Source organism: Dermochelys coriacea, chromosome 1, assembly GCF_009764565.3.
Source record: "Dermochelys coriacea isolate rDerCor1 chromosome 1, rDerCor1.pri.v4, whole genome shotgun sequence".
NCBI classification, from domain to species: domain Eukaryota; kingdom Metazoa; phylum Chordata; order Testudines; family Dermochelyidae; genus Dermochelys; species Dermochelys coriacea.
This window is the reverse complement of record NC_050068.2, coordinates 186,711,270-186,723,256: the sequence shown is the minus strand read 5'-3', so window position 1 is coordinate 186,723,256 and position 11,987 is coordinate 186,711,270. Positions and strand designations below refer to the sequence as shown.

The 11,987-nt window shown below is 44.2% G+C and overlaps 1 protein-coding gene across 1 annotated transcript in view; it reads right to left on the bottom strand.

The window, feature by feature from the left end:
- Window positions 1-942: 942 nt before the first annotated feature.
- Window positions 943-11,987, bottom strand: part of MAEL (maelstrom spermatogenic transposon silencer) — a 29,290-nt gene continuing 18,245 nt past the window's right edge. Inside the window, exons 7-12 of the mRNA XM_038386751.2 lie at window positions 10,454-10,508; window positions 10,181-10,322; window positions 7,983-8,045; window positions 5,962-6,094; window positions 5,410-5,488; window positions 943-3,404 (exon numbers count right to left, since the gene is read on the bottom strand). Coding sequence (XP_038242679.1) covers window positions 3,292-3,404; window positions 5,410-5,488; window positions 5,962-6,094; window positions 7,983-8,045; window positions 10,181-10,322; window positions 10,454-10,508 — 585 coding nt within the window. The 3' untranslated portion in view covers window positions 943-3,291. The remainder of the gene's footprint in view (window positions 3,405-5,409; window positions 5,489-5,961; window positions 6,095-7,982; window positions 8,046-10,180; window positions 10,323-10,453; window positions 10,509-11,987) is intronic.

Here is an 11,987-nt window from a genome sequence, read left to right as displayed (position 1 = left end):
TTCTGGTAGAGTAAATTCTTTGATACAGTCTTAGCTTAAATGAGGGTGATTTTTACCCATCAGTGTCACTGGACTGAGCCAAGAGACAACCCATATTAGCAGGAGGGCAATGAATCAGGTCTGACTAAAGAAGTTAATTAAAGGTGGTTTTTGGAGGGGAGACACTTAGACAGTTTAATTTGTATAGAGGCTGACATCCACACGCCCACACAATATTAAGCATGTACTTTACACATGGTGAAGAACAACGTTTAAAGCAGTCAGGTTTTATCACTCAAACTTTTCCCAGATGTTATATTCTCTTTGCCTTGTTCTTTATTTCCCCAATATATTTTCATGACAAGATGACTGAAAGTTCATAAAGACCTGCTGCTTCTTACAATTACAATAGTCTTGCATTAGCAGACTATATATAATGGTGACCTTCAGCATAGTTTTTTTAAATAAAAAGCATACTGATTGTGGTTTAGTTGACAGAACTACCTTCCCCCCATCACATAAATGCAAGAGTCAAATTTGAAAAGCTGAAATTTCAAGCTAGAGGGAAGCAAGGAAATCAGAGCTCCAGCTGCAATGGGACCATTCACTACATCCTCTCACATCTGTTAACAGGATCCTCCTTTACACAACACATGTACAGTAGTAAGGCAAAGTGTACTATATCCATCTTAAGTGTACAACACTGTTAAAGACATGCATTTTAATATTTGTATTACAGTAGCAGCTCATTTACACTACACTACAGTAAAACAGTCACTGTCTTGAGTTTACAGTCCACTACTTATGGTTTATAAATGTATATTGTATAATTTGTATACTACTGTAACACAAAGATGCAGAGAAGCAGACTTGTGAGAATCTTAACTCTGAATTTTTGGGTTTTTTGTGCAGCCACATCTCAGCTGTCACAGCATCTAGATGTCATGCCAATAAGCACATTAGTGTTACTCATTGCTTTAATTTGTGGGCTTACTATAACAGATGCTATGAACCAAGAAGGTTTTTTTTTTTAAAATAAAGAGAAATACACTGTCTTCTGCATGAGCAACAATCAAAACCAAAACACATTTTTATTGCAACTTTCAATTCTCAAAACAGCCAAATGATTATCAAAATTTTTGCGTGAATTGAGGGAGAAGGGGAGGATCATGGTGGTGTTCATAAGTATGATCTTAGCCTAAAGGCTTGTCTTCATTAAAAAACAACTGGACCAGCGTAACTACAATGTAATCACCACTTCAAGTTTTCTGAAGAGACACAAACCTTTAGTGTCATCTACAGATGACTGTGTCTTGTTTCTTCTTCACAATGATCACATCAAATATTTCCAGATATTTCACTGCCAAAAACTCAGTTTCAAAGGCTTTCTGGTCTCCTGCCTGGTGAAAGTTCACCATTAATACTGGAAACTAGGAGACTAGTCAAATGGAAGGGAGGCCTCTATGGAAGGAGTCATGGACTTTGGAATCATCCAAGGAAGCTTCACGGGCAAACAGGCTGGTCTGCCAGGTAGGTGGTATCAAGGCAGTTCAGTGATTTTGTGTATTGGAGGGATAGCCTCCATACAACTGAAGCTAATTTCCAGATGAAAAAATATCTATCCAGGCACTCATCCCACATTTATCACTGAAGTATTTAAGCTCCTTATAATTATAAGGGTAAGCACATTAAAGATTTCTTAAGTGCCTGATGGAATGAGCTAACTTGTCTGCATTTTGCTTTCTACTAGGGACACAATCCATTTTGTAACATCACCATTAATTGTTATGGAATTAGCCCATAACGGCAACTTCACTTGGAGTAAACTGTGGAGCAGCTCAGATGAACTTAAAGAAAAAAAAGAACTTGTTTATTTCCACAGGCAACTGCCTCAAAACGCAAGATTAAAAAAAATAATTTACAGAAGACAGACAACTTTTCAGGAAACTGCTAAGACACCTTCCCCCCCAGAGGTTTGGCATCCAATTCTCAAACACAATGTGATAAAGTGTCCCAGTTTCCACATTTACTCTCATTCTTACAGGTACTCCAAAATACTAATAGTCGGCAGTCACTCCAGCCCTGCTAGGTGTCTGAAATTGTGCCTGCAGACATATATAACAGACAAATGGGTTTGAGATTCCTTTGAAAAAGAGGCGTTATACTACATTGTTATGAACCTCAAGATTTGAGGAGCTGATGATACAGTTTGTAACACCAGTATTCGCCAGCACAGCAACACAGAAAAGCCAAGACCCCTGTCGCCCGGGCATATTGTCAATGCCCAACAGACCATGAAGAGGACTCCTACCATATTTTCACAGTAAATATAAGACAAAAGGAAGATTTTCTACCAACAAGTATTTTAGTCTATTTACTTCCCCAACTCAACAATTCAATCCATCCCTCCACTCATGAAGAATTTAAGGCAGTACCCCTTTGAGACACTCCCACCCAGTCTTTCAGCACTAGAATGCCTCCCAGCCTCATGTTATTTTATATGGCAGGGATCAGCAACCTTTGGCATGCGGCCTGCCAGGGCTAACCCCGGTGGGCTGGTTTACCTCCGCGTCGCAGGTTCGGCCAATCGCAGCTCCCACTGGCTGCGGTTCGCCGTCCCAGGCCAATGGGGGGTGCGGGAAGCGGAGGAAAGCATGTCCCTCGGCCCGTGCTGCTTCCCGCAGCCCCCATTGGCCTGGAGCAATGAACGGCCAAACCTACGAACATGGCAGGTAAACTGACTCAGCCTGCCATGGGGCTTACCCTGGTGGGCCGCAGGCCAAAGGTTGCTGATCCCTGTTATATGGCTATATGTGAAGATGACTGTCTGCCAACATCTAACAGAGGGATGGAGGTGGGGAAGAAATCACGGAGATAGGGAGATTAAAGAACTAAACCATTCAAACAACATGTTTAATGCTACATTAACCACCAGAAGAATGTTTAACATGCCATTACTGACCATCACCCTCTTTCTTGCACTTCTCCTCCCATTACCTAACAAAAGAAAAGCCGAAAGACTGCATTTAGTCAAGATAGCAAGAAGTTGCCAGTTCCCTTCAAAATAAGTAGTTCTATAGATAAAATCAGGATTTTCTTCTAATTGAAAGAAAAATTCCCTCCAGGCAATGGGTCTGTCATCATTCTAGGGGAACAGTTACACTGGGTCAAGGGAAGGGGAATGTATTTTAGGGTTTTGCATACAGGGTCAGACAAAGCAATGGCAATCTGGTGAAGTCCCAGACTACCATGGGAATAGGGAAGAGCAGGATGTGCAGTTCTCCTGGTAAGGTTAGGAGGCTGGCTGGGCTTTCAGTTGCTGGAGGACTTGGAAAGTCTGGAGACACTCTCCAACAAGCGAGTGATTCCTCTTCCTCGCATGGTGCTTGTTCTATATGGCGACGTCACTCCAGAGGGATGTTCACCTATGAAATTAACCAGTACATTTTGCAAGTCAATCAGCATTTAAAACATTAATAACTCAAGAGATCTGTTGTCCTATCTCCCCTGGCTTCAGCTGCAAACTAGTGGGGCTGCACCATTTGATTGACCTAACCAAGAGGCAGAGTCTTGGACTTTGAAATGCTGTCCTCAATCTACACCAAGTTCACCAGTGACGTCCCTCTGGAAAAAGCTCAGGACTTTTAGTTTATGGTTTTAGTGCAGGGGTTGGATTAGGCAGGTCAGAGAACTGGTATTTCTCCCTGTTTGCCATCTTGTGCTCCAGAATCTAAATTTTCATTTAAAATCCCTCCCCACTCCAGCCTGGTCTACACAAAGGATTGGATCAATTCTAGTCACTGTTTTGACTGCCCTTACTCAAATCCCTAATGGGTTCTGGTCTACTCTAGTTTCAATCAGTGGTAAATTGCAACACAGCAAGTCCTAGTTTACCCCATCTACAATAGGGGTTGCATCAATTCAGCCACATCACTGGCTGGAAACAGGGCAAATGAGGTACACAAAGCCTAATTCTCTAGCCCTTATGGATGTAAAGGAAACCAGTCTTAAAAGTGTGAACAGAGTGCTGAGACAGTGATGTCTGCTAGAGTTTGCAGATAGCAGACAGACCAGATCTGAGGGAGAAGTGAATGGCAGCTTTCATCCTGGGTGCAGACCCAAGCTGCAACATGCTATTGACAATTATTTTGCTGCTAATAGGATTCTTTAGGTTGGTATGGAAACTTAGTTTGATGGAACCTTTTTGCCCTTTCACATCTTCTATGAGGTATTCAGATGTCTGAGCGTTTGTGTAAAGTTACAAGTTAAATGGAAATCTTCATCAGAGTAATGTTAAAATTGAGCATTTAAGGACAAAGAGCCTGGAAAGGCAAGAGTTAGATTCTCCTAGCAATGTCAGTCCACCCACATTGCACACAGCTATTGAACCTGAAAAGCAGCAACTGGTCCACTGTCTGTTGCTCCAAGCAAATCACTGCCTTTAGTGGGGTTATAAAGAGCTAGAGCAGAATTTGGCATAGTACATGCTGTACATGTGGGTTAATACTGCCAAGAGTATTTATACAAAGGAAAAGTTCTCAGTTGCTTTTGTTTTGCTTTTCTTTTACTGATTTAATAAAAACAACCAAAAAAGTTTAAAGAAATCCTTTCTTTGTGAGCTAAGTAAAGAGTGTTTGCTCCAACTCCACAATACTGCAACTTGAAATGTAGCAAGATTGTATATGAAGTAAAAAAAATTTTAAACAAAGACTATTTAAATTGTTTTTCTTGCAAACTCACAGCTACTAGCCCTCACTGAAGACTAGCCATGATCTGACATTTCAGATACCCTTGTGCAAATATCATACTTTGTGGCTTAGGAAAAAGATCTGTTTCCCTTGCTCACTTAAATCAGAAGTACCTGAACAGATGCATTTTCCATAAAATAAATGTTATCTTTGGGCTCTGACCAACTGAACAATGTTTTAGCCCCCAAAAGGCAGATTTTCAAGGAGTCAAGTTTATAATGGAAGTCACATTGCAACAAGTATTCATTGAGTTTGTATGTACTGTACTTTTTATACAACAGGACGTATTGGGAAGACAACCCTACCCCAAATACCCACCAGGAAGTCCTCTCTCAACCCTGGTGTATGCTGAGAGAAAGAAGAGCTGCAGGAAGCTGGAGGTAACAGCACATGAGGAGTGCTGAACACAATGAATTGGAGGAGTCCTTTTTGGCTCTGGGGAGTCTTTCCAGTAAAACTGGCACTGGCTCATCTGGTGAAGGTCAGACATTAGGAGTTCAATCAAATCTACAACTGTATACATGAATGAGCTGAAGCTGTACTACCCAAGGGAGGTTTGTGACGATCTGGCCATTTACTGTATCCAGAGATGAGGCGGGCAAAGAAGGACAGTGCCACAGTCATCTGATAAAGACTTAATTCTCATTCTTTCTTTTCCCAAATCTGAAAGTCTCAAACTCACCAGCAGAAGAGGCAGCACCTTGTTTCTGAACTGGAGAACTGAAGTATTGATTACAACCAGGATTCTGAGCCCTCAGCTTCTGTAGCAGAAAAAATTCAAACCCCCTTTTCAGAACAGACAAGTGTTCTCTTTCACATAGCATCCACCTACTCACGATACCCCGGGGGCTGGGTAAAGATTTAGGCAAGACAGAATATCTGGCTGCCTATTTGCATAGGATTTAAACAGGTTAATTCTCCCTGCCTCTTATTCTAGAAGAAGCATTTGTGCTGGCATATTTTGGAGGACCTCATAGTCAGATCAGAGCTTTTGTAGCAAAGGGTTGGGACAAACTTCAGAAAGATGTCTAGTCAGCTAGTGGAGAACTTTCCTGGTTGGCTTTCCAAATACCCGTTGTGCATTATGAACAAGGATGTCACCTGCTGTAAAAGTGAATATAGCCAATCTGACACTGGGAGGCCAACTCCACTGCCCCAGGAAGAAACCAGGCCCCTTCAGGAAAAGAGTATCAGAGCAGCCTAAATAATTCAGCACAAATTCAAAGAAGATGACCTGGAAACGTCCAGCATCCAGTACCACCATCTTGGGATTTATGTTGTTGCTGGACTCATAGTCTTGCAGAGGTAGGTGAGCTGTTGTGAGCGAGACTCCATAGACGCCTGCAAGAGTGTTACTGATGCAATAACTACATTGAGCAAAGGAAAAAAAAAAGTTCTGATAAGAATTCTGTACTGTATTTCTTATATACAAAGGCAGCATAGCCCCACCCCTCTTTACCGTGAAAGACATACAGAAGGAATAGCTGCTATCACCAATACTTTGAGGGGGGGAGGTGAAATATGAGGACTACATCCTATCATCATCCTTTCATCCAGAAAAAGGCCAATCTTCTTTAAAAATTATACATGAAGCTACAAGAATCACTGCCCCCATCACCCAGGATGAAACATGACTATTGTTTATTGGTGCACTGCATTATTAAATCAGTTTGAACATGAAGACTGCTACTATATCCAATTGTTGGGGAGATAATGCAATTATTTAAATGGATATTTGCCTAAATTACCCCTACTTTTGCTTCCAAAAAGCACAGCGCACAGAGCCATACGTGAATTTCTCGAATAGAAATTGGTAGAAAGTCTTCACTATATTCCATCTCAACACAGGAACGCTAAGCTGCTATTAAGAAAGCACAGTGAATTCTAATGCAGAAGGCATGATCCTCAATATGATGCTAATTATTATTAGAGCAATCAGAGTCACCAGACACCCACCCAAGCACAGGTATTCATGGGTGGAGATAAGCACTGCTCACAACTGGATATACTGCAGAGAATGCGGGGGGAGGGGCCCAAATTTCTCCCTTCTATTTGGCCCTGCTTCTTCCCTGCGGAGAAATGTTCGGGCGGGGAGGGAGAGGAAGAGGGCGCAAGTGGTGACACCAGGCGCTCTGTGCATCCAGGTCAGTTTCCCCATGTGAGCTGTGTAAGGGGAGGGCAGGAGAGCAGCTCCTGATGCCTCTAAGCACAGCCCAGGTGGGGAAACTGAGCTGGACACAAAGGGCGCCTGGTGTTGCTACTTGCTCCCACCCCCCAGCCTCCTAGGGAGCACGGAGGAACATTTGGGATGGCGAATGGTGACGCGAGGGCCTCGGTGCTTCCCGGTAGGTATTCCCCCTGGGCTGCGCAAGGGGAAGGCAGGAGAGCAGTTCCTGATGCCTCACAGCATAGCTTGAGCTTGGGGCCTTTTCAATTTTACTAGCCCATACAATAAGAGACTTGAACCAGAAACACAGGCATCTAGACATCGGGGCAACGTTCTAATCAACGTCACTAACATTGTAGCAAGTGAACACAAGATCTGAGCTGCTTCCCAGGGGTCTGTGCAGTTACTGCATTAATTGTGTCAAGCCCAGGTGAGTGATAGAGTGAACAGGGAAAGTTAAATGTGAGTGGCATGTGCTTAGGCAGATGGGCAAAGGGGACAGGCTTTAGCAATGGATTTGTTTGAAGTGTGCATTGCACATTTACGTATCTCTAAAACCAGGGAGACATAATTCATAGTTACATGAAAGTACTTGTTTCTGTTTAGTCAAGAAATTGCTTATATGCAAATGTTAATTTTTAAAGTGGCAGCTTGTAAATTTGGCAAATAATGAAGTCAAAACAAAACATTAAGGGTGATTAAATACTGAATGTAAACTGTATTTGTGATTTCAAATACACTAATTTAAGTACCACTAACAATTGATAAATCCAGAAGTTAGACCTATACCTATTAATAGTATTAATCCCCTTGCCCCCCACAAATATAGAAGTCTAACTCCGTCTATGCAGGCACTGATACCAGGGGGTAACATTATATTATGATCATGTTGCTAATATTCAGACTACAGAAAAGAATAAGAGACACTAATGAAGAAATACCTACAGAGATAAGGAAGCCATTAGAAAAAGACGACTTGGGAACACCTTTCCTCAGAGGAGTAGAGAAGCCAGATGCACAGGGCTAGAGAGTCCAGAAGCTAAGAATTGTCTGCAACATATCAGACATATCCCCTTCACAGTACTCACGCAGTTTTCTTGCAGGATGCTAAAGCGCAGAACAGGATATCATTCTCTTCATGCCACTTGCACCTAAGTACAGATTGAAATTCTTCTGGAGTTCATAATAGAAACAAAACTACACCCTTAATTGAGATGGATATAATTCATCTAGTTGGATTAGAAACCTGTTGGCTGATGCTAACCTCCCTTTCTCCTAGTCAGTGTAATTAAAACCAGACCTAGAAAACTCCAGGCACAGTCTTGGTACCCAAAAGTAACATAGGTTAAATTTTAAAAAGGGACCACGTCACATAGTTTGGGCTCCTAAGTTTACATTTAGTTAAGAGGTTGTAGTTTTATAAAACCTCATAGAAATTCTCTTTTTTCTTCTTAAAAGAGAAAAGAAGAGTGGAATTTAAGGAAAACCATCCCCTTGAAGACTTTTTAATTTCAAAGACTTAAAAGTAATTTTTTGGTACTATACCTGTTTTCCCCCCCCCCCATTTTTTTTAGGACAATTTCTTTTTCCTGTTGGTGTGTGAATGACCCACACAAACAGGGGGAAATGACTTTACAAAGGAAACAGTGACACTGACTATACAGAGTGCTGTCAAAAACTCTCAAAACCAGACAGATATTTTTCTCCTATAATCTTAGGGTTATAAAGTTTACAGTCTTAGTTGTTACCTATAACAATAGCACGTAATGGATAAAAAAATAATGGGTATAAACTGGCCACCAGGAAGTTTAGACTTGAAATCAGACAAAGGTTTTTAACCATCAGAGGAGTGAAGTTTTGGAATAGCCTTCCAAGGGAAGCAGTGGGGGCAAAAGATCTATCTGGTTTTAAGATTCTACTTGATAAGTTTATGGAGGAGATGGTATGATGGGATAATGGGATTTTGGTAAGTAATTGATCTTTAAATATTCAGGGTAAATAGGCCAAATCCCCTGAGATGGGATATTAGATGGATGGGATCTGAGTTTCCCAGGAAAGAATTTTCTGTAGTATCTGGCTGGTGAATCTTGCCCATATGCTCAGGGTTTAGCTGATCGCCATATTTGGGGTTGGGAAGGAATTTTCCTCCAGGGCAGATTGGAGAGGCCCTGGAGGTTTTTCGCCTTCCTCTGTAACATGGGGCATGGTTGACTTGAGGGAGGCTTCTCTGCTCCTTGAAGTCTTTAAACCATGATTTAAGGACTTCAATAGCTCAGACATGGGTGAGGTTTTTCATAGGAGTGGGTGGGTGAGATTCTGTGGCCTGCGCTGTGCAGGAGGTCGGACTAGATGATCAGAATGGTCCCTTCTGACCTTAGTATCTATGAATCTATAAACAATAGCACGTAAAATGTCAGAAGTAAATTGACTGTGTCACTTTAAACTTCCCCCGCAGCATTTGCAGCCCAGATGTTGCAGCACTGTGCTAATGCATGAGAACCTGAAAGTGAAACTAAGGAGTCTATCTTTGCTGTCCATGATACACATTCAAAAAATGAATGCAAGGCGAGAAATATACTACAACTGAATCTTATTCAAACATAAGGTGTTTCACTCAGATGTATCCATGAAAACCCAGTGAAGTCAATGGATTTTCATGGATGAAACAAAAGAACCTGGCTCTGATTTCTAATCTAACCACCTCTATTAAAATAAACAAAAACTATTTTGACAGACAGAAATGAATGTACAGTCCAGCAGTATAATTCCGACAGTTTTCCTGTATTTTAATTTATGGGGTACAAATAAGAACATCTGACTACTATAATTCAATGGATTATTAATGAAGCAAACATTCTTCCAAACCGTTTCTTAATGCAATTTTAATGGGTTTGTGAAATTCAAAGAAGCAAAAAGATATTAATATTTTGAGATTCTCTCTCTCAAACACAAGCACATGGAAGTATTCTCATCTCACCTGATCCCTTTCCACTCTCAAGTCAAACCCACAAGCCTCTGCTTCACAGCCTTCAAACCTATGCTTACACTTGAAAAATCAGAGAAATACTGTCCAAGAGCGCATTTCCTTCAGCCACATCTGAGCTATGATCCAAGGAGGACCAGCCTAATGATGAGACTAGAGTTTTCAGCTAACCTAACACTGAAGTAAGAAAGGTGTATATGTGCAGGGCACTGAGGGACAGTTTAAAGCACCTGGCTAACATATAGTTACCACTATAACATCTTCCTGTTCAGGAAATAAGGAAACAAGCCAATGCTATCATACCTAGTGTTACTGGAGTAATCCCACATGAAGACATCTAGCAGGTTGCGCACCCAGGTCTTGGAAGGCTCCTTTCCAAGTTTCCGCTGGTACAGTTCCACCACCAGGTTTTCCACACTGAGAAGCTCCAGATGGTTCTCAGTGCCTGTTAGTCAGAGAAGGCCGAGTCAAGAAGAGGAGAAGGAATGGCAGAAATTTTGACAAATATAGGTGGGACAGAGGAGACACTGCCGAGATACTAAGACTCCTTGCAGTCTTAAAAAATTAACTTCTCACCTGCTTCCTTAGCCATCCATTTCAGACACCAGTTGACTCTGTACCAATCATCAGACTAGAGAGAAAAATGTTTCACTGTCACATGCTCCAGAACACAACTACAGCTATGGAGTGGAGTTTAGTTATTGCTCCCCCTCCCTCCGCCATTCCTAAACCATCTTCTCCAGCTACTTTAATTCTTGCACAAAGCCACTGTCACTTTTCCTGAAAGTTCTCCCTGAGTCTTAAAGAGGGCTCTGGCTGGGGGTGCAGGCTCTGGGGTGGGGCTCAGGATCAGAGGTTTGGGATGGAGGAGGGGGTTCCGGGCTGAGGATTGGGGTACGGGAGGGGATGCGAGCTCTTTGAGGGAATTAGGGTATGGGAGGGAATTAGGGTGCGGGAGGGAATTAGGGTGCGGGAGGGGGTTCTGATCTGGGGCTAGGGGTTCAGGGTGTGGGCTCTGACTGGGCAGCGCTTACCTCAGGTGGCTCCTGGTCGATGGTGCAGTGGGTCTAAGGCAGACTCCCTGCCTGCCCTGGCTTCACGCTGCTCCCGGAAGTGGCCGGCATGTCCAGCCCCTAGGTGGAGGTGTGGCCAGGAGGCTTTGCGCTGTGAATGCAGCCCACCCCCGCAGCTCCCATTGGCTGCAGTTCCCAGACAATGGGAGCTGTGGAATCAGTGCTTGGGGGGCAGCATGCAGAGCTTCCCTGATTGCCCCTGCGTCTAGGGGCTGCAGGGACATGCCAGCCACTTCCCGGAGCTGCATGGAGCTGACCGGACTTTTAATGGCCTAGCAACCCTAGCTTCCCCCCGCAGCAGGGTGAGCTGGTGCTTGCGGTTCCACCCCCACGGGGGGTGTCGAGGCTTGGGGCTTCCGGCCCGAGGCACGGAGACTTGCTGCAGGCCGGATTAAATTAAGCAGCGAGCCAAAGATTCCCCACCCATACTATAAAGCAGGGGTAGGCAAACTACGGCCCATAGGCCGGATCCGGCCCATCAGGGCTTTGGATCTGGCCCGCAGGATTGCCACCCCTGTGGCGCCGTGGACCCTGAACCACTCCCAGAAGCGGCCGGCACCAGATCCCTGCGGCCCCTCACCTGCAGGCACCGCCCCTCACAGCTTCCATTGGCCAGGAACAGGGAACCATGGCCAATGGGAGCTTCGGGGGAGGTACCCGCAGGCAAAGGCAGCATGCACAGCCCTCGGCCCCCCACGGCTCCACAGGGACATGGTGCCAGCCGCTTCCAGGAGTGGCACAGGGCTAGGGCCGGCAGGGAGCCTGCAACCCAACCTCCTGCCCTGAACCCCCTGCCACACACACCACATCCTTCCTGCACCCCCAACCCTCCTCCTGCACCCCACACCCCTCCTGTACCTCAATCCCCTGCCCTGAGCTCCCAATCCCCTGCCCTGAGCTCCCACCACTCCCCGCATCCCAACCCCCTGCCCTGAGCCCTCTCCCACACTCCGCACCCCTTCCTGCACCCCTGCCTTGAGCCCCCTCCCGCACTCTGCACCCCTCCTGCACTCCAACCCCTTTCCCTGAGCCCCTTC